The following is a 23,467-nucleotide window of genomic DNA, read 5'->3' as shown; positions in this document are numbered from 1 at the left end:
TCTCACGACGGGCATAGCCCGCAGTGCACTTAAAGTCAATGTGGACGAACGACGGGCATAGCCCGTCCTGCGGTATGCAATCGCTTTGCCAATTGAACTACGGGCTATGCTCGTACTTCGTCTCATGCGCGTGTTCATTCAAGCCCCTCTATTGAAATTCCGACCGCTAGGTGACTCAGGTGCTATTTTTATCTGGCACCTTTGACTGTTTGTTGTCGGATTGATGTACTGTGCATTGTTTAGAATGGCGTCGTTAGATCCAGACTGCATAGAGGTTTCTGCCTCAGAGTTTGAAGTTAGCGACGATTTTGATGATGCAGATGAATTTGAAGATTTGGAAGGTAGGTTATATTCGTAATAATTATTGTCGACAATATAAACAGTGTTGCAAACTCTAGTATTTTATGAATGAAATGAGAAGAGGTAATTTTTTTGGGTCTATTCATCTTGCCTCTTCCTTGATTTTCCAACATGCACTGCTGTATTTTTAGTTTTTCAATGTATTATTTTGTATAGTGTATGTAAAATGAAAATGTATTTTATTTATTTAGCTTATTTATTTATTTCTTTAATTTTTACAGATGACGCAGAACCAACTGATACATCGTCTGGTCCTGTCCTGCAGCCACTTTTTCATACAAAAGACAATTACTTGTAATTTGTAATTATTTTTTGTTATGTGCACATAAGAAGTATTCTTATGCAAGATTCAAAAGATGTATTGATAGTTTATGTAGTTAATTATTGAAATTTCCAGATTACGAACTTAAAATATCTCTATATTAACATTTGTTACAATGTTGTACTTTTTTCTTCTTCACAAAACATTGCTGAAAAAAATATTAAAAAACGTCTGAAAATGAAAATAAAATTTAACAAATTTTTGTTCATTGAAAAGAGGAAGTTTTGTAGATTTAAGAAATATGTGGTTTAATAAAAACAAATTAAAAATATTTTTTCTATGATTTTTTGAAAAACAACCAAAAACTGCAGACCAGAGGTAACAATGCTGTATTATGAGGCCAGACCCGAATGTGTTAAGACTGTCCTTCTCCTTTCCAACAATACCTAAATCATCACAATACTCCACATAGTTTCCAAGATATGACATGTTTTGTGTCACATGGTGCATTCGTTCGTCCACCCAATTTCTGAAAATCTTGTAATATTCAAAAATTTGTAACTTTCAACATATTTGTTGGACAAGTCTAATATTACATATTTGTCATATTGGACCAAGTATCTAACAGAAAAAAAATTGGAAACAAATCTTTGACTATGAAGGAACCTGCTCTAGGTGATTTCGCATGGAATGACCCTTATGCATTTTAGGTCCTATAGAATTTCAGTGGAGGGGTGCTGTGTGCATGTAATGTAAAAATCTCTAAATAGCATACTTCTAGGAGAGAAAAAAAGTATGGAACTAGAAATCCTTTCCCTAGTTATCTGTTATTCCACAGAAGAAATACTTCAAATAAATGAAAAACTCAATATGCTGACCAACGCAGAAAATTTATTTTATTTTAAAACATGAACTAAACGTAACGTTTCAACCTTCTAGCAAGGTTGAAAAGGTTACCAAAGAAATACAAGATGAAGAAGGAGGGATATTGTTGGAACTCGAAATAGAAGAAGAAGACAAGATAAGCTACCTAGATATATTGGTGAAAAGGAAGAGAGGACAAGAAATTGAAACCGCTTGGCATCAGAAGAAGTGTGCAGCAGGGGTATTCTGCCACAAAAGAGTGATGTAAGTGAGGTGACAAAAATAAATTTTATAAAGAATATGGAGGACAGAATCAAGAAAATATGCACAAAAGAATGTGAAAAAGAAGGCAAAATAAATAGCCTATGGAAACAGATGGAAAAGAATGGCTACGAGAAGGAGGATAGACTGGACATCAACAGAAGAAGGAAGAAAAGTGGCAGGAGAGAAGACGAAGAGAAAGAAAAAGAGAGGTGGTTTGGAATAAGGAGTATGGGAAAGACCACAGAAAAGATATGCAAAGTGATTAGGAAAGGAGAAGAAGACACAATGAACTAGAATGGGGGACTAAAGATAAACAAGGAATGTAAGAAGGTGTTAGAAAGAGAGGAAAGGACAAGAGCGAAAGAGAAGGAAGAGGAATGGAGAAAGAAAGAAGAACGTGAGATAAAGAGTCCAACCTCTTTCCAGATGAAAGGAAATGTTTATACAAATCGCCTGTCAGGTGAAAGTACACCTTACAAGGGAAGGCCACCTGCTGGAATGTTCTAGAGAGAAAACAACTTTTTAATAATCTTTTGTCTGGAGGGGAGTGATTTCTGTGTATATATATATCTTCCTGTTTTGTACCTTGTTTCATTTGTACTGGGTACATATTCTGAAGAAGACCTTGCTAGAAGGTTGAAACGTTACATTTAGTTTATGTTTTAAAATAAAATAAATTTTCTGCCTTGGTCAGCATATTGAGTTTTTCATATCATGGAAACGGCTTAATGGTGTTATAATTCAAATAAATACTACACAGAGCATATGATACTGTAAGGCAGTAAGTAGCACATGAAGTTCCTTAATGGCAAGAAAACCCTTGGGCTTGTATGGTTCAACAAAAGTAAGATAAGAATTTGTGTCAACTATTTATAGTATTAAAAAAGTACAAACATGTTTAGTAAATATCACAATGTACGTGCCAAAAGACATATTGGTAAAAAATGGTCATACATTGCACCTGTTGTTGCACAAAGCATTGCATTTTGTATAAGCATTGTATGTTTGGTACATTTCATCTACCGTCAATTGTGTGTGTATGTAACTTTGTGGATTACAATTTTCACTACATTCCCATTTCTCTTCATCATCCACAACAGAAATATTTAATCCAGCCAACCAAATGCCAATGGAAACATCCTCCCCTTGAAAGTAATTTAAGTAGTCGGAATTGTGTGCTAGATATTCTACAATGTCATGGGAAAGAACATATCCAGCCCCACACGGAAATGGTGGATAAGTTACAGATTTATAAAAATTCTCTCGCCACTTACCAGTGGTTTGCACAGACCAACCAGTTCGAAAAGAACTCCACCAAAATCTTCTATTTAAGCCCAATGATTTTGTTTCTTGTAAGTTGTCAGCAACACTCTTTATATTGACAAATGTGTCATCATCTGTTTTCAAAAGAAAATTAAAGTTAACTACATTTGTTGACCATTTAAAAAATTCTAAAACTTTCAGTGGTAAATTAGTATACACATCTACAACATCAACAAAAACAATGTCATTATATTCATCATTTTCTTGAATAAGTTTATCATTAATGTGAGTCACATGCTTATTCCAACTTTGAATTCGCTTTTCTCTTAAGGACAAGTAAGAAAGCAGTCCCTGTACATCTTGTAATCCAAATGTTAATGAAACTGGTGTGCAAAAATCATCATGAAATGTGATTGGTACAATACTATTAAATGGAACAAGGTAAAGAAAATTAAGAAACCCCAGTTCAGTACCCCATTTCTTGAAACATGATGTTGGTTTAGTAGAATTTTTTACAATCATTACAATTTGGCCCTCAAAATCTTTAGGTAAAACATATGGTTCAATAGGCTTTGATATGACATATTCATGTTCATTGAATGTCTCGGTGAATTCGCTTGTAACAATTACTTCTCCAGTAAATGAATTAATAAGACTAATGCTGACCTCTCTATATTCATGTACCACTGCTCTTATTACATTTAACTTCCTCACGACTATTGGATGATGAACAATGAAATGGAAACCTACAACTACTTTCTGATCACTACCTACAGCTATTTCATTATGTGCATAATTTGTCACAAACTCAGTTTCTTCAGTCACATCGACCGGCAGAGATATATTTTGCCAACTGCAACCATGATGGGAAGTTCTATCCTCTAAAGGTATGTCACACAGCTTCTTTCCAATCACAAAATGGTATTGAAATTTGACATTTGCAGAGTTGAGCCATGTCTCTCTTATAGAATTCCTGTACTCAAAATTATTTGGAGACGATAAAATTCCAACAAGAAGTAGGGTTTCTTTCCATTGTTGCGGATACCTGCCATTAAACTCCAATTCATCCAGCCAATACCCCAAAAGAAATGAAGAAATCCCAAATATAAAGGCACCAAAAACATAAATATTAAGGGAATACAAGAATGGTATAAAAAAGCGATGTGCACGAAGTGTTTTGTAAATTGGGGAAATGCAGTACCGTAAAATCCAGCACATTATTTTTCACTACATTTCAAAGAAATATCACCTAAGAAATGTCACTACGTTTCGAACATTGATGGTTTCGACTTTTGAGCAATCTTTCTTGGGTTCTTTCTACATGAGTTTTAACAACATTCCTCCATGTATGGTGTGTAATTACATTTATTTTGATGATATTAACACTTATGAACTATAACGTAAACAAACTATTCGAGCATACTGTATAAATTCAACGTAAACAAACTATTCGAGCATACTGTATAAATTCAACGTAAACAAACTATTCGAGCATACTGTATAAATTCATCTTAAATCAGCTGACATGACATGTAACGTCACTGAATAAAAGGCAAAGTGTCCAATGCAATTTTCATAGCTTTCATTTCCTTTGTTTATAAAAAAATGTATTGTACGGATGTTAATAAGGATAGCAGGCACTGTGTTGATGCTGGAGCGTACTTTGGTGTGTTTTCCTCTCGCTCTTCGAACCTCACCACATTGCATGAAACAAAGCGAGCGAAGCGAATAAGGCGATGGACAATTCGCTTACCCGTCCCCAGATCCAAAACAGACGTCGAGTCGGGACATTTTTTGTATTTTTTTAAGTTTGCTTTTCACTTATCTTTTTTGCCTTCATTTATTATGATTTTTACCGGATACCGGAACAAAGTACTCATTAAACTGTAACACTATATCTGCACTATATCCTGTGCTATATCACTCAACATAGGCGGGCGTAACTTGGGGGACAAGGGAAGCACCAGTAACACTATTTTTTTTTAAAAATTCTTACAAGTATTTCTTCTTTTATCCTTTTCGACGTGAGAAGCAAAGACATGAAGAGTAATTTTTGTGATTTTGAAAATGCAAAATAGTTTACTCCATAGCTGTGCAGCTGTGCATAGGCTGCTCCCCTCCAAATTTAAACACCAAGTGCGATGTCCTCAAAATGATAGACCCCAAGTTCCACCACTACCAGCCAATATATATCTTATTACATTAAATAAATATAACGGATGATTTCTTCTTGAGTATTTTATAAACTGCATTTCTTTGAGTAGCAATGGTTATAATATCTAGTTGTGAGATAAATGTTGTTACTTTAGCATCATCTTGAAGCGACTTCCGGTTCCGTTACAGTTCTGAAATATGTGTTTTTGTGGGTCGGAAATTTAACGATAACGATCACGCAACAAGGAATAGTGTATAGTTTTGTGTCTATTGTGAAATTTATTTATTCCAAAATACTAAATAATTATTCCAAATGTCGCTTCGAACAAAGGTTTTGAGTTTAATAGACATCATTTTACGTGTTCCTCCCTTGTTCATAATGGATGAGTTGCTGAGAATGGGTCTCGGGCTTCCTCAAGAAGATAATTTGGAAATTTACCGTTATGAAGGTGGTAAAAATGCATCGAGTTTACCTGAAGATTTTAACACTGAAGAAGATATGCCAGATCTTGGATCTTTATATGACCCACAATTCTTTAAAGCATTTGTGATAACTGTGATCAAATTTTTTCTTTCTTGCTTTGGTAAGATTTGGTTACTTTTATGTAATATGCTATCTATGGTTTTTGAACGATACTAGAGAAAAATGAATTATCATCAAAATCATGAAGCAATGTAAATAGTATTCATTACACATGAATGTTTACATGACATGTTTGTATATACACCCTTTCACATGATAATTTTTTTTTAGTCTCCACTAATTTTTTATGGTAAATTATGGCCTTTTTTTGGTATGGATGTAGGATTCATTTCAAGACTAAAACATATGAATTGCACATACTAAAGAAGCCGGCCGAAGTTCCTTTTGTTTTATTGAGATTTCATCATGTTACGAATGCAATTTTTACATGATTCGATTTTGATGTATGTCTGTTAACACATATTGCAGAGTTTTAGTGATTACTTAAGGTTTTGTTCAATATATGCTTTTGTTGTTAGGTTAGGTTTGATTCCCTTAGCATTAAAATAAAGTCCCTAAATGCATTCTACTAAGGTTCCGATTTAATTCTACATTCATTCCCACGCTTCTACGATATTTACTGTCGCTTGTCGATGGAGAATATCTTGTCCATGAGAAAAGGTAATTTTCAAGTTGTTTTTTTCAACATAAATAACTTTTTCGAGTCCAAACAGTGCTCATTACTTTAAGAAAGGTTCAAATTTCGTGTGACAATGATTTCCAAAATTCTACGATAATTAGTCTTCGTGATAGGAGAAATCATAAAACAATCGGAACCGTTACCGATACATGATGCCAGTTGCCTATCATACCAACTACTGCTGCCATCTACAAAACATTTTGTGTGTGGTACAAAGTGAACTGATTTATGTAAGTCTTGAAGCTTTCCTGGCGACAAATGATGAAAAGATTCGGCTCAGGACTTCACTTCTGCCCTGAAGATGAGAGTGACGTTAGCTCTCGAAATCTTGGAATCTTTTCCACAACTCACCTGATCGATAGGACGAGAGAATCTTTTCATGAACTGGTTTATATTTTATTTTATTAAAAGTGGGCTTATATTTCTAGTTACATACCATTTTTATTTTGTGTGATTCCTTCTGATCATAATTCCACTCCTATAGGCTCTTATCCACACACCCGTCTAACACCCTCCAGATTTTCTCAACACCCCTCTAACATTTTTTCACGAAGGCCCAATTTATGGCTATTTTGACTAAATTTGCTAATTGTTCCGGTTGTTTTATGATTTTTTTCAAATTCTCCTAGCAGACTAATTATGATAGAATTTTGGAAATCATTGTCACACAAAATTTGAACCTTCCTTGAAGTAATGAGCACTCTTTGGATTAAAAAAAAGTTATTTATGTTGAAAAAACAACTTAAAAATTAGTTTTTCTTGTATGTACGCATTGCTTGCATTGTAGAATTATTTTCTTGTAGTTTACAGTTATTACAAGCATAAGAAAACAGTTTTTCGTTGTGATGTTTCAGGAGAACACACGCTCCCTTCATCAGACATTTATTTATATTTTGACTAAAGATAGAGTTATAAGTGTTCTCCTGAAACGTCACAACGAAAAAATGTTTTCTTATGCTTGTAATAACCGTAAACTACAAGAAAATAACTTAAAAATTACCTTACGCAAGCATGCGTGCTTCCCATGGACAAGGTATTCTTCGTTGACAACCGACAGTAAATATCGTAGACTAGTGGGAATAAATATATATGTAAATCAGAACCTTAGTAGAAAGCATTTAGGGACTTTATTTTAATGCTAAGAGAACCAAACCCGACTAATCTAACCATGAAAGCATATAGGTATGGATCAAAATCTTAAGTAATCACTAAGACACCGCAGTATGTGTTAACAGACGTAAATCGACATCGAACCACGTAAATATTGCAATAAAACAAAAGGTGCTCTTAACACTCATAAGGAAATAAATACGTTAAATAGTATTGATTAGTTTGACTACTTACGTGAGTGAGTATGGAGTCTTATTTAGAACAACATTTCGGAGGTCAAACTGCCTTCTTCATCAGGTTGGTGGATGTTTCTAGGCACAGAGCATAGTGCTGTGTAAAAGAAGTGTTGAATGAGGATTCGGGTTAAAGTTAAAAACACTTACTAAAACTCTGCAGAATTCAAACTTAAAAAATCTCAGCATATTAAAAACTTCGGAAAAACAATCTACACTTGTATTAAAATCACTAAAAAAAGATCCCAAGTGCCCAGGCTAATTGTGAGGCCAACACTAGTGAACAGCTCCCACCTCTACCGGAAGGTGAAAGCTACCTCCCCTTGTATAAACCGTCCCTCATTTATCTCTTACGTCAAATTCTCGTTCTTCTTCTGCTGCTTTGATTACCTCCGAATTAACATGGAAACCTATCTTAGCATCAGTTTTCATTGCCTTATCCCATTTTTTAAGAAACTAATCCATCCATCCTGTAAATTGCCGTCGTCTCTGTTAAGTTTATTTCCTATTTCCTGTGCAAGTATACGCAGCTTCATAAACATTCCTATTTAATGTATTATTATCTTCCATAATGACTTCTCTTTTTACAATCTTATGCCCACTTTCAATAATATGCTCAGAGAGGCCATTTTTGGGTACTCCCTCCCCGACATCCTTGTCATGCTTGCCCCATTTTATGAGCATGCTTCGTCCGGTCTGACCTATGTATTCTTTGCTGCATTCTATCCTATAGATCCCTTTTTGTTCTTCCGGGTTTCCCTGTTCCCTCCCCCCTTTTTATATTCCGTGAAATGTTCTTCAATGTTCCTAGGGGCCTTCATACCACATTTTATACCATACTCTCTTACAGTTTTTTTCTATTTTTTCAGATACCCCTTTATAATACGGGATTCCGACAAAAAGATCCTTGTTAGTCAAGTTCCCTACCTCAGCGTCTTTCTTTGCATTCTCATTAGCATCGATGGTGTTCTCCCTTTTTACGATCCTTCTTGCCTTTCTAGCTACCTTATTCATTTCTTGATTTGTATACCCGTTTTTTAGTTCTGCCTCAGTTATCCATGGAATTTCTTTTTCTTTTCTTTCGTTGCATAGCCTTTCTGCCCTGATGAAAAAAATGAGGAAAACATTTGTCTTAATCCTTCCAGAGTGTTCAGATTTTTTGTTAATATACAAGTCACCAGCTAGCGGTTTATGGAATACCCCTGTTTTTATTCCATTATCAGTTTTTGTGATGCTCAGGTCTAGAAAATTAATCTTCCAGTCGACGATGTTTTCCCTTGTAAAACCAATTCTTTTAACCTGCTTTCCTGATTCGTCAAACACAATATCAAGCTCTTTTTCCTTCCCGATTATTACAATATCGTCGACGTACCTCCCTTAGTATTTTAGACTTCAACCTGTTTGCTCTAAAGCAGCTTTTTCCACAAAATGCATGAAAATGCTAGCCACAATGCCCGATATCGGGGTGCCCATTGCCAACCCTTCTTTTTGTCTGAAGATCTTACTGTTGACATAGAAATAATTATAACCTGTTACAAGGAAGAACCACCTAACATATTCCCAAGCGGCGAGAATTTCGACCCTTTTTTCCAACAACCACCTCAGAAGGCAGTTTCCCGCTTTTTCTCTAGGTACACTCAGATACAAATTTATCATGTCAAAACTACTAATCATATCTTCATTCCCGATCGCTAACTTTTCAATGAACTTCTTAACCTCAGCAGAGTTTTTGATGCTATATTTTGTGTCTTGGTTAATTTTCTTGATTCTACTAACCAATACTTTAGCTAATTCATACCCTGGGTGTTCGTAGGTCGGGATTATGGGTCTAAGTGGAACCCTGATCTTATGTGTCTTAGGAATACCGAAGGCAGTAGGAATGTTGCCTGCTTTAGCATCTTTTATTAGCTTCTTTTTTCACCCGCTTCCTAGAGTGATACTAGTTTCTATACCTTTCCTTACTTCCTTTCTTATTTTATTTATCAGGTTTCCCTTAACCTCTTCATAATCGTTGTTTTTGAAGCTTTCTTCTAACTTCTTATGATATTCCTCCCTTCCTATTATTACCATTTTATTTTCTTTATCGGACCTGATCAGGTACACACTATACACAAGTATATGCCTGTGCAAGGGGGTTGTATTACTTGAGCACCTCTATATCTGAACAATGCACAATTGTTCCTCATAACACCCTACTTTTGAACAAGTTAGTTTATAAATATGTACACTTCTTCAAAAGTTATCAGACTGCTCCAGAAATCATTAATTTGCCAACATAGGTTTTGAACACAAACTGGGATTAGTCAACATAAAACACAATGGTGAGAAATTTACATCCTCGCTTAATACATGAAGTTAAAAACTGTATTCCGAGAACAAAATGGAAAACTTTAGTATGAGGAATAATGTTCAAGAATATTTGTGATTCTGCATATTAAAATCAGTATCAGTGAAATTTTTATGAGGTTAGAAACACTGCACCCTGTAGTGGTCCACCTCTATTTATATTTGTTTGCTAACAACCAATTGTTAACTGTCATCTTCATATGGACTACTGCTGCTACTGCATCACTTGATGTGAGGTACGATGGGGCATTGTGTTCCTAAATGCTGATCACACATAATGTCTGGTCTCCAGCATGAAATCTCCTTTGAAACTTGTATGAAAATCCACTGGAACTCCATATCTGAGCTGACTGTAATCTAAGAATAGCTGCTTGCATAAACTACTTTTCAAATCATAATTTATCCGTAAATAATATATAAACCCAAACAATGAAAGAACATACCCAGACTTTTTGTTACCAGATGTAGGAGTTTCCAGTGCAAAAAGTGGTGTTGCTACATGCCTGATTTTCACCCAGTCGTAAATGACACCTTCTGCTGTCAACGTGCACCCTTCGCTCGTATTTCAGGGGGAGGCAGATATTGGTAGACCCCTTTGATTTCCTAACTGCTGGTGGTTGTTGGGCTTTAAGGCACCTTGCACCCAGAACTGTTGATCTTATACACAAATTTGGCAATGCAGTATACCACAAGAATTTCCCATCACAATGGCAACTGAATCAACCTGTTTGGGTTACATGTTCATGTGACCCTCTGGGGCCTTCCGATTTAAAGACAAAAATATAATTCCAAGTTTGTTCTTTGATCACATAAGCGTTATTGAAGCTTTTCACTTTGCTAATTAGTTTTTCCAAGCTTTAAATTTACTTCTACAATAGTTTCCAGTGTTCTAAAACACTTCCTCATACTTCTATAAAACTTGCTAAATATCATTAAGTTCGAAAATGGTTCATGAAATAAAATATACAAAATGTTTTAGCTAGGATTTGAACCAATGGCCACTAGCTGAGATGCTTTGAAACCTTCCATTATATATTTTTTTTAAAATTACACAATGTTTACAGATTAGTAATGAGGAAGTTGTATTTCATTACTAGAGCTGGAAGTGATCAGAAAAAATGGCCTTTCTTGGGAGAAAAAAACAAACAACCTTTTCTTCCATGTCTTTTTTCTGCTAGGCATTTTATGGCCTTTTTCCCCACCTGCTTTAAATAAATTCAAATATATTAATATACAGCGTGTTCCATTCAAACCTCTCACATTTTAATTCATCATTGCTAAAAGGTAATGAAACATAATGGAATGCAAGTGATACTAGACAAAGGGAAACTCAAAGAATTTTATTTTTTGACCTCGAAGTTCACTGTTCTCTCGCTATGCAGCGCCACAATCTGTAGTCTGGTATGCAGAGACCAAATCAATCATTACAGTGCAAAGAAATTACCGGAGAGAATATGGAGGTGAAGCACCTGATGGGAAATCCATTAAGGCATGGTGTGCGACGTTTGAACTTTGAACTGCTTGGATGCTTGGCAAAGTGATTTATGCAAGCTTCTCTGAAATCCCGCTCAAATTTCTTCCACCTTCTCTTCCGAAACACATCGTTGAGAACCTCCGGATTGTTTATTAACACTTCCAGTCACCAAAAACTAATAGTGCCTTAATAGTTTTCCTATGAGGTGCTTCACCTCCATATTCTCTCCGGTAATTTCTTTGCACTGTAATGGTTGATTTGGTCTCTGCATACCAGAATACAGATTGTGCACGCTGCTGCGGAGTCGCCATTGTGCTTTATGTGATTGTGCCGCTGCATAGTGAGAGAACGGTGAACTTCGAGGTTATCCAATGAAATTCTTTGAGTTTCTCTTTCGTCTAGTACCACTCGCATTCCATTATGTTTCATAACCTTTTAGCAATGATGAATTGAAATGTGGGAGGTTTGAATGGAACATGCTGTACACTAGTTGGCAGAATTTTTCTTGGTCCACAATGTAAAAAATTAATGACTTCTAAATTTAAAATATAACTTTCAACATGAATTCGTAGGTATACATAAGCATCAGAGTTGCAAAATCCCAGCTTTTTTTGATGTATGTATTTTTCTGATCATTATTTTCATATTTCAGTATGTGTATTGTATCTACATAGTACATAATTTTCAGTGTTTGCTTTTCACATAAACATGCACATATACCAAAACATAATAGAAAATAGTGCTTCACATTTTAATGCATGCATCAAATACCCCCTCAATGATATTAATCTTTCTGTAACTATTTCAAAAATTGTAAATTTTCTGAAACTAAACCCTGTGTGTTCAGCAAACACTTTTTCTATTCTGGCTATCAAGTGTTATCAAGTGTTTTGACTTAATGGTCACTTAACCTTGTCGCAGAGCAATTTGGGGTGTGTTTTGATTGCACATATGGCAAAAAGGTAATTTTTGAAAACCTGTTTTTAATCAAATACTTTGAAGTTCATTTATACTCAGATAGGCTAATTGGGACTGGACCTACAGTTTCAAAGCCAAGTTCGAACCAATTGTCCCTTGATTGCAAGACAACATTAATAAGACGTGAGTGAGTTACTAATTTTTTTTTCCTGAAAAAGGCCATCGAAATTAATAGAACCTCTACAAGTTTTGCGGGAAAAGTTAGTAACTCGCTTACATCTTATTATTATCAACTGCATATTTTATTCCTCAAACATGAAGACAACATTGTTACCAATCTTCCATTCGGTAGGCACACCAATGTAAGGCAAAATAAATAGTAACTAGAAGCAATGGCCAGTATCTGTCTCTTGGTAGCTACACTATATAAGATTGTTTAGCTAGCTACTTGCAAAATACGGCTTTAGGAACTTCTAAACTTGCAACTGAAACTATTAGTTAAAAGGGTTAGCTGCAGCTGCCAAGAAAGCCAAGATTTCAATTTCTCTAATTAAATTATAATTGAAAGCACCCAACTTTTTTGCTTCTCTATTAATTACATTACTTACTTTTATAACTAATCAAAATTTGGTGTTGGTGCATATTCAAATTTTGATTCCCATATCATTAAAAATTGCAATTGCATTTACTTTTGTATTTTCTCTTGCTTATACATTTATTACATTCAACCAAGAAGACCATCAACTCCTAGATATTTGTATTCATTTTCCATGTTGACTCTGGTAAGTATTTGAAGAGAGGAATCTTGACTAGAGAATTCATTGTCAAGTTTTCCCTTGTATACATTGTATTAATTTTTTGTACAATATTTTGGGGCTGTTAACCCACTGTACCCACCCTCCAATTATGTTGAAATTTTTTTAATGGTCACATTTCGATCCTTTTTGTAATATAACATTGGTTCCAGCATACAGAAAACACAAATAACGGAGATATTTTATTCCAAAGTATGGCCTATGTAAGTACTTTCGCCACTTTCAATTAGTAAAAACTGTTTGTATGCACAGTAAAAGGGAAATAACACGTCTGAAATTGCTATCACCTCCTAACATAACAACGTAAAATTATAGCTGCTGTTGTGGAATGTTGTGTTGAGTGCTATATTCACTTGCGCAAAGCCTTCGGGTTGTTCTGCTTAATGGTAAGATAACACGCTAAGGTAACAAGATGTACTTTATTTCACAATAGCACATCTTCGTGAGGTAAAAACGAGGGAAAACATTCATAAACCATGCAAAATATTTCATTTCTCTAGGGGATACAGAGGGTCAAGGGTACCCATTAATTTTATATCTCTGTCAGGAGGACAAATGTCTTCCTATATATTCATTGTTTCAAATCACACCTTGTAATTCTAGAGTTAGCACTAGCATTGTGTAGATTTTTGAATTGAGAAAAACTTGATGTAAGTAAAAAATATGTGAATGAAAAGGTATACAGTATATGCTGGAAATAACTTAATTTAGAACTTTCTAAATCAATTTGGTGCTATTAGGATCCCTCATCAGCATCATAGCATGGCAACTTTATCTACCAAACCTTTTGATTTGTACCACTAACTGACTTGCATGCTTAGAACTTAAAGTATAGTAATTTAAAGGTTTTTTAATAACGCCATGACAGCAATTTTCTCTTGATTACGTAAGACGTTGATCCTTTCATCGGTTCTTATTACATTATTCTTCCATTTCAGGTTGTCTGACAGCCATGTGTGTCTTTATGCTGTGGACAAAACACCTTGTCATTGTCTACATGTATCTTATATCAGTAGGAATAGTGTTTGTCTCATATTGGACTAATGTAAGTACAATGAGAACCATCATTTCAATTGTTGCAAACAGCTCTGCACCAGGTTCCATCATGACGCAAAATAGTATTCTGGAAGACATCCTTTCATTGAATATGACTAGACTGCTGGATACTAACGGATGTGGGTTTGCTGTTATTCAAAACTATGCTATACAGTGTACCCTTGCATTTGTTTTCATGTATGTTCATCTCGGCCCTAGGAGTCCTGTAATACAAAAAGTTTTGCCCATAAGTTTCATGGCTCCATCATTGTTGGCATTGTTGCCACTGCCAGCATCCATGCTGCACCATGCTCCAGTTTTTTCTGCATTGTTGCCACTTGCTTTAGTGAAATTTGTGTTGTGGAGCAGCGCTTTGCAAGTTGTTCACACCGTGTACAATGGTTATCAGTACGCACGGAACTTTGTAAGCAATTTTGGTCTCAGTGCTTTAGTGGAGACCGAATGGCTTCGGCTAAACGTTCCGTGTGTTCTAAGGACGTTCTGGTTGCTTCGAGTGGCGGAACATGCTGGGATTTTGTTAGTGGATCGATACGGAGGTGAAATAACTAGTGAAGATGCTTGGGGCTTAAAAATTGCTATGTTGGCCGAAATGATCAAAAATCTTCTTATAAGTGGATGCGAAACCCTGACAGCTGTTCTCGGAATGACTAGCATTGTGTCGTACATATGCCATTACGTCGGTTGCTTCTTCCAGTGGATCCTTCTCACTGATGACGACGACGACAAAAGCATCGGCACTGTATCAGCCATTTTGTTTTACATCCTAGCACTGCAGACAGGTTTGACAGGACTGGATCCCGAAAAGAGGTTTGTGAGGCTGTGTCGAAATTTTTGCCTTCTTTTCACGGCATTATTGCACTTTATTCACAACATTGTGAATCCTTTGCTTATGTCTCTCAGTGCTTCTCATAATCCATCTCTACCTCGTCATGTAAGGGCACTCTCAGTGTGTGCTTTTCTTATCTTATTTCCAATTTCCCTGCTTTTGTATCTGTGGTCACATCACACAATGAGTACCTGGTTGCTTGCTGTATCAGCTTTTAGTATTGAAGTCATTGTGAAGGTTCTGGTCTCATTAATGATCTATTCGCTCTTTCTGATTGACGCGTACCGCAGTTCGTTCTGGGAAAAGTTGGATGATTATGTTTACTACATCAGGGCGTTTGGTAACACGGTAGAGTTCTGTTTTGGCATATTTCTCTTTTTCAACGGAGCATGGATTCTCATCTTTGAGTCTGGAGGGGCAATTCGTGCCGTTATGATGTGCATCCATGCGTACTTCAATATTTGGTGCGAGGCGAAAGCCGGGTGGAGCGTGTTCATCAAACGGCGAACTGCTGTGAACAAGATAAACTCCCTCCCGGAAGCGAGTTGTCAGCAACTCCAAGAGTTGGATGACGTGTGCGCCATCTGCTATCAAGATATGCAAAATGCAAAAATTACACGCTGCAACCATTTTTTCCACGGCGTGTGCCTGCGTAAGTGGCTGTACGTTCAAGATCGTTGCCCACTGTGCCATGAGATTTTGTATAAAGTTGAAGCGGAACCGAAAGACAATGATGGTGTCCCGGATGAAAGACATTTGGAGGAAAATGGTGCAGCAGCAGTAGATAGTGCGATACCTGAACATCCAGACTTTCCCGTATTGGAAGATGTAGGAAGGTGAAACAACTAACACCCAATAAAAGTACATCACTGTAGAAAGCTGTGTTTTGACTATGAAGTTCCGTAATCTTACCCACTGTGAGTGACAAGTGATCATGCACCTAGTACTCGTGATTTTTACGAGGGAGGCAGGTTCCAGCAAATTAGCAAGTCGACAAGGAGGTGGAAGTGTACAAAATTCCATATATGTTTTATTTTTTGACTAAATCTATGTATGTTTTTAGTTGTAACTGTTTTTGAGCAAGAATATTCCCCAGATGGGAATTGGCAGGTCATCGTTCTCAAAAGATCAATTTACAGTATTCTTTTTCATGTCTCCATGGATTTTGTTCCCTTAAATTATAAAAAGAAAATGGTCTCCTACAGCATGTGTTGGAACCATATGTAAACTACCACTCTTTAGCACTGTGTGTGTATGGGTAGTATGTACCAAACATCATCACGCATAATAATAAAACAGGAATAGTATATTATAATGTGATAGGAACTCATAATACATAATATATTGTATATGCATACAGGTTGCTCATTCAGAAAGACACAATGGCGTGTTCCATTATTTTAGTCTCCAAGAACATTTGAATGGAAAACTTGTCTTTGGAAATTTTTATTTTTGTGAGTAATTTCTTGAAGGTTCGCATAACCACAGCTTGCAAATTGCTAAATAAAAATACAAGTTTTACTTACATGTGGTTTAAAAGATTCCTTTCTAAGATCAATTTTGTTGCTTTTTTTTATCACATTGCAAAACTAGCTTAGTGGAGATAAAATATTGTAATCACATAAAACTACGGGGCAAATGTGGTTCATCAAATAAGTCAGGCGGTTGGTTTCAGTTATGCGTTCAGTATTTGACAGGAGGTATTTTCTAAACGGCATAAGGATCATGTCTTATTCTTTCTATGGATGTCCCTCTTCACCACTGGAATCTTCTGACCTCACATCCTAAAGTGCATTCATTTCTGATGCATTTTCCTCCTCTGACACTGTGGTTGATGCATACACTTCAACATTGGTTTCCTTATTGTTGGTGATTCATTCAGAAACAATTTCATTGTTGCTTGCATCCTTCACGGACAGCGGGAGTGGGACCAGCACTGCTCACAGTAAACGTTATTCACTCTATTGGCTGCCTGTTTCTTAGATTTTGGTATCCTCAATGCTTCCTGTTGCTGGTTCGATGCCCGGTGGTCCGGATCCCACTTTAAACTGTAGGTCTAGTCCCGATTAGCCTTCTTGCGCATAAAGTGGACTTAGAATGAAACTCAAGCTTCCTGTTGCTGCTGTTTTCTCTTGTGTTTGTTCTAACCGTGAATGGCCTTTTCTTGTTTTGTTTGTGCAGCCTTCATTCTCTGCACCGTCTGCATCTTGGCTTCCCATGCTTTTCTCTTCCTGGAAAGACTGTTTTCTCCTCGGATTGCTTCAGTAGAGTGTTGCTTTTCACTGGTGCTTTTTTCTATGCTGAGGACAACAGTTTTGAAACCTGCAAAATGCTATTAACGAAACTGGGACTGCTGTTTGAGCCAAGACCTTTGCTCTGAATGCTCTCAGGAGCCTTCGAGTCTGCGGATCTCTGCTAGAGTTCTGGAACTTCGGGAACTGCATGGTGATCCCCATTCTACATCACCAGTATTAGAAACCGAAGTTTTTGGTGTCTCGATATATTGCATCTTATCTTTCATGGGGGATTTGCTGCATGTGCTAAAAACTCCTTTGGAAATGAATGCTTTGCAGATTTTCCAGACGATTACTGTAAGGAAATAAAGTGTTCTTCACAGTTGGAGGGTTCACTGAACAGGACATTTCTTTCTTGAGGTAAATTTTCAAGTTGAAAGTCCGAAGCAAGTTCTCTGATTGATCCACTTGTCTCATTAACAGATGACATGTTTATTTTATGAATTGTAAAATTTGAGGTCTTCCAACTTTTGTTTTAATGCTGCTGCATCAGCATTCATTTTCAAATCAGTTTCCTTCTTTGACACTCTAGTGCGACCACAAGGAAAAGAACCTTCGGCCAAAATTCTCCGCGCACCTTCTCCATCGGTTCAACTCAGGCCATAAAGAAGCATGCTACACTCTACTCCTCCCCTCCATGTGGGAGGACGATGAACAGGAGTCGTGGGTCTGCGCAGGCTCTTTTGCCTGTGGTTCCACTATAGTTGATGCATCACTTCTTCAATATTGAGTTCATTATTATTGGTGATTGATTGGACAACAGGTTCTCAACTGGAGCATTAGCTTTCTCTTCATCTTTTATGGAAAATATTTTCACTAGAGATTTCTTTGTCCATTTGGGTTTGTCTGTTTTTCGCCATCTCTTTGATGGCTTTATTTTCTTTCGGTTCGTGCTTTCTCTGTCAACAAGACCGGTGCTGCAGGCTGTAGGCAGTGACGTCCGTTGGTAATGCAAGACATTCAATGACTATGAGGCAGGCAGTCTTCAATCATTTGATTTTTTATCCTTTTAACCATTGTTATGATTATTTTTACCTTTTCAATGTGATGTCAAGAAGACTGATTTGAAACGTCTGTTTTAGAAACAAACTTTTTAAAGCACACATAAGTAAAACTTGTATTTTTATTTTGTAATTTGGAAATTTTGTTATGCCAGTTAAAAAATTCTAATCAGTTCTAATATGCAGAATTTTTTGTACCTTTTTTTTCCTAATTATAAAGTAATGTACTTTTGAAATGTTAATCTCCATGACATTTGCTAATTTTAATTGAGTCTCATGTAACTTGCAATGCCAATGGTGGTGCATTTTATTCTCTACTTATTGTTATTTTTTTATTAACATGTTTTTATACATTGTCACATTGTTTAAAGATCTAAAGAGAAACTAATAACCAATTAAGACAAAGGAATACATGATGGAAGACGACGAAAATCATGCGCTGCATAAAGTACACAATGAAGAAAATGTTAATTTCAAATTGTTGAATATGTTTTTGGTAAATGTTATATCTACACCATACTGTTTTTGTTTTTTATTTGTTTTGTTTCACCTATTGTGAATTAAATGGTGATATACGTAAAGTATCTTTATGATGTTTAATTGCATATAATCATACCTTTTCTAAAGATGAACATTATATGTGACCTTTATTTTTTGTAAGCATGGTATGTAAAAGTCTGGGCACACATTGTCATATGAGAACCAGAAGAATGTATTTTCAAGAATGCAGTTTAGTTTTGTTTAAATAAACTCCTCTGAAGAGGTTTACTTGGAGTCAAATTCACATATCTCCACTTCCAATCCTTAGCAGTAAGGTGGAGTCACGTATCTCTAATTTACGGACTCTTTTTTTTTTTTTAACTCAGACATATTTCTAAGAATTCATTATTTCCTCTCTTGTGCAAATTTGACGAATTGGAGCTACGCCTCTCTGGTTCTCACACGACGATATCTTTAAACATAACCTGTATATACTGATGTATAGTATGTTCCAAAAGTCATGGGCAACACATCTTTTGCTGATTGTCTATCTGAGTCTCCACATAGAGTTAACATTGTCAACTTGTAAGGAAGGGGTCTTACATTCAATTTCCATTTGAAACATGTTGCAGTGGTTCAACTCCCACTTTTAACTGTAAATCAGTCTCGATTAGCCTATCTCAGAACATAAATTGAATATAAACTTTTACAAACTTTTGATTGTCTATCCAGCCAATCACAGAAATATTAATTGTAGGCTATTTTGAAATAAGTAGAAAATCAAATCTCATATTCTATTATGATGTAGTACTGCCTCTGGTAGTCACTTTATATCTGTGCTCAAATAAAAACATATCAAACAGTCATAATTTAATTTCTATTTACCATTCATTGTAAGAAAAGAAAATGGGAATTGACATGTAGTTTTTTTTTCTCTCGTTACATAACCAGAGTGCATTTGCCACAAATCTGCTAAGCATTTTGCTTTGCAAGGACCATATGGAGCGAAAGCAGAAAGTTCAGCACTCCTTCAAGCTCCCTGGTGGATTCATTACTTTTTAAAAAAACACTTGTGTGAACCAGGGCATAGAGTTTAACCACGTAAGAATATGTACACACACATATTATTTGCATACACATATACTGACATGGTTAAGTTGACCATTTCAGATGAAATAATCCAATATGGTGTCCTACACTGATTTTCATAATTAAAATTTTTGGTTTCTTGTTACTTGTTTGTTGAAAATAGGCAAATTTTGATTTCTGATTTATACTTATTGTTTACCATTGGTGGACTTTTTTTTTATTCACACCCAGGGATTTTTCCTATTTCAGAACCTTGCAGAAATTAGATTACTTTTCTCTTCAGTAAAGTACAGACTACAATTTCAGTACTATCGTGGATGGAAAATGTCTGCAAAATCCTTTTTTTCATCTTGGTCTGTAATTTGTCAGTTTTTAAAAAAAGCATTACTACAAGTCCGTATTTTTTTTGTTTTCTCGACTGCAATTTGTGATTTTTTTTATTTGTAAAGTTTGGAGGATACATGATGACCTCACTTGAAACCAAATATATGGAGAAGGTTAGGTTTCATTTGATTTGTTATTACGTGTTGCTACTCTGCAACTTTTGGTTAATCGCAACGATGAAGATGAGTGACAATATGATTAAATTGATGAATAGACACTAACAAAGAACACCCATGCCTAGACTGGGATTCAAACCCGGGACCCTATGACATCATAGCATGCTGTGCTAACCACTTTGCCACAAAGGTTCTCTACTAAGTCAAATAACATTATTTTCAACAATTTGTGAGTTACAGAAATTTAAGGGAGCTCTGAGTTCAAAGCAGCAAGTGACATGCGTCACTTGGAAACAAATCTTCAGTAAACGCAATGTTCCAAACTGAAGGACACAACAAGCTGCCCTTTTTTGCAAACTAGTGAGGCTTTCGCATTTGGATTCACAAGCAGTATAATTCTCTGTGGGACTTATGTCATCCATATATGTTTGTGGCTGTCCCTATATCCAAACCATTCATTCTCATCTTCGCAATTAGCCAAAAGTGGCAGAAGACTGAAGTAAAATAAAACAAATCAATCAAACGACAAGCTGCATGTGTTGCTTGTCACTTCGATGCGACTGTTTTCGTAATATCTTGCACCATGTTGCCTCATTCTGTTGGTAGCACATGCAGGGTCAAGCTTGCGTATGGACTGAGGGGGTTCGTGTCGCTTGTCACTTTGGTATCAAACTCCCATATCATGTGTTGCTTTGGTCTGAAAGCTCCCTAAAGGACCACTCCTCTCTGTTGTCTCTCCTAAATCTTGTGTTTCCATCCTGTCCCTCTTCTAAAGCATTACAGTCACCCATGACTTCCTTTTTCCATTTCTTCAATCTTTTTATAGTTCATCTCCACCTCTTCTGTTAGTCCACTGCATGGCATGTAAACTTGTACAAACATTAAATGCTTTTTCTTTCCTTGCAACCTCACAACTATCATCCTGTCATTCACATAATGCGCTGATGTCGCTTACTTTTCACATGCAGACCAAGTAATGGGTCATCACAGTGGTTTTATTTGTGTTTGATTTTAAACATTTTTTTTCATATAGATTCAAACTTTTAATTTTTCATTGTATTTTGTTTTCTAAAATCTCTAGGTTAAATAGAGCAACAATGAATTGATGAATTGGAGCAACCACAGGGAACAAGCATATCTTATTTTAATATACAGGGTTATTATAAATGATGGACCCATTTTCAAAACGTCATAGGTAGGGAAGTACAGATCCAAATTGAACAAGCTATATACCAATGGAAAGAGGAAGGTTCAAAGTTTCTGGCAGGCAGCGGCCGGCGGGCTGTGGTGGTTGCGGAAGCGGCCGGTAGAGTTCGCGAGAGGACCGTCTCTGTCAGTTGTGAACGAGATGGCGACCTTGGAGCATAAGGTTTTCTGCGTGCTTGAGTTCGCGAAAAGTGAGTCACAAATTGCAGTGCAGCGTACCAAACTTGGTAGCAAATCACCAACTAGGAAAAGCATTAGCCGTTGGTTTCAGCAATTTCAAGCGACTGGATGTGTGTACAAAGGAAAAACCACAGGTCGACCGCGTGTGTCAGAGGACATGTCCAACGGATTGAAGAAAGTTTTGTGCGTAGTCCCAAAAAGTCTACCAACAGAGCTAGTCGAGAGCTTGGAATACCCCAACCAACGGTGTGGAAAGTTCTGAGAAGACGTTTGCTGTACAAGCCCTACCGATTACAAATGGTACAGGCTCTCACACCCAATGACAAAGAGAGCGTATCACATTTTGTGATTATCTGCTAGCAAAGATGGATTATGACGCATTTCTACAGCATGTAATTTTTAGTGCTGAAGCCACGTTCCACCTCAGTGGAAAGGTCAACAGACACAATGTTCGCATATGGGATTTGGAAAATCCACATGCAACTGTGCAACATGAAAGAGACTCACCGAAGATCAACGTGTTCTGTGCCATATCCAGTGCAAAGGTTTATGGACCATTTTTCTTTGCGGAAAGAACTGTAACGGGAATCATGTAATTGGACATGTTGGAACAATGGTTGTTCCCTCAAGTTATGGAAGATTCCCAGGACTTCATCTTCCAACAGGATGGGGCTCCTCCCCATTGGCACCGATCTGTACGAGACTTTTTGAATGACTCCCTTCGTCAGCGCTGGATAGGTCGCAGGGGAATTGAGAACCTGGCTCTGCACTTCTGGCCACCCAGATCTCCAGATCTCACACCCTGCGACTATTTCTTATGGGGTTATGTGAAGGAAGCTGTTTACGTCCCGCCTTTACCAACATCTCTGAACGATCTGTGTAACCGGATCACTGCTGCCGTGCACTCGGTAACAGCAGATATGATTACGTGTGTGTGGAAGGAGTTTGGCTACCGCGTCGATGTTTGCCGTGCAGCCAATGGTGGCCACATTGAACATTTATAACAGTTACAAACATTGTGATAACAAACTTTGAACCTTCCTCTTTCCATTGGTATATAGCTTGGTAACTTTGGATTTGTACCTCAATAAATATGATGTTTTGAAAATGGGTCCATCATTTATAATAACCCTGTATTGCTGCTAAATTTTACTTATGTTTATACAGACCACAGGTTGGTATAGAGGACATCAAAACAAACAACTTTTCTCAGTAACATTTTTCTCGTTGGTACGTCGTTTCGACGCTACAGCCGTTCAAAAAAGACCATTTTGCTGCCTGGATGCTGGCAACCCAACACAACATTTGATCCTATCTGTGACGTCATTTCCTGCGGCGAAACAGCACCCAGCAGGGTTGCAAGGAACACACAAATTTTGTGAAAAATGACAAACTACCAACCACATTATTAGCTGTAAAACGAAGTGAGAAACGCATCCAGTAGACCGAACATCATAGCCTACCAGCCAGAAGATCAGCAGTCATCTCAGGGAAAGGGGGAAGTGAACCAACGATATGAGAAATGGTAAAAAAAAAGTATTCAAAATGAAGTGTAAATATCGGATTTTGTCTCAGCCTACATGTCAAATATCAACAACAACAAATTTTA

The 23,467-nt window shown here is 36.6% G+C and overlaps 2 protein-coding genes across 2 annotated transcripts; one reads left to right on the top strand and one right to left on the bottom strand.

The window, feature by feature from the left end:
- Nucleotides 1-2,477: 2,477 nt before the first annotated feature.
- LOC146003120 (UDP-GalNAc:beta-1,3-N-acetylgalactosaminyltransferase 2-like) lies at nt 2,478-4,803 on the bottom strand. The gene is made up of 2 exons (XM_083141297.1): nt 3,784-4,803; nt 2,478-3,147 (listed from the first exon to the last, which is right to left on the bottom strand). The coding sequence occupies exons 1-2, from the start codon at nt 4,229-4,231 to the stop codon at nt 2,699-2,701; spliced, it is 897 nt and encodes a 298-aa protein (XP_082997423.1). The 5' UTR covers nt 4,232-4,803; the 3' UTR covers nt 2,478-2,698.
- A 550-nt stretch (nt 4,804-5,353) lies between these two features.
- On the top strand, nt 5,354-17,144 carry LOC146002831 (protein TRC8 homolog). Its single transcript, XM_083140798.1, has 2 exons — nt 5,354-5,751; nt 14,165-17,144. Exons 1-2 carry the CDS (start codon nt 5,481-5,483, stop codon nt 15,946-15,948), a joined length of 2,055 nt encoding a protein of 684 aa, XP_082996924.1. The 5' UTR covers nt 5,354-5,480; the 3' UTR covers nt 15,949-17,144.
- The last annotated feature ends 6,323 nt before the right edge of the window (nt 17,145-23,467 follow it).

The sequence above is a fragment of the Lepisma saccharinum genome, chromosome 19, assembly GCF_977018435.1.
Source record: "Lepisma saccharinum chromosome 19, izLepSacc3.1, whole genome shotgun sequence".
Lineage (NCBI taxonomy): Eukaryota > Metazoa > Arthropoda > Insecta > Zygentoma > Lepismatidae > Lepisma > Lepisma saccharinum.
Note: the sequence above shows the minus strand (reverse complement) of the source record. Positions and strands in the feature narration are given on the sequence as shown.

Coding starts and splice junctions, on each gene's coding strand:
- LOC146003120 (XM_083141297.1), bottom strand. CDS start 4,231: ATGTGCTGGATTTTACGGTACTGCATTTCCCCAATTTACAAAACACTT. Junction 3,148..3,783: donor ACATAATGAAATAGCTGTAG/GTAGTGATCAGA, acceptor TTTTGAAAACAG/ATGATGACACATTTGTCAAT.
- LOC146002831 (XM_083140798.1), top strand. CDS start 5,481: ATGTCGCTTCGAACAAAGGTTTTGAGTTTAATAGACATCATTTTACGT. Junction 5,752..14,164: donor ATTTTTTCTTTCTTGCTTTG/GTAAGATTTGGT, acceptor CTTCCATTTCAG/GTTGTCTGACAGCCATGTGT.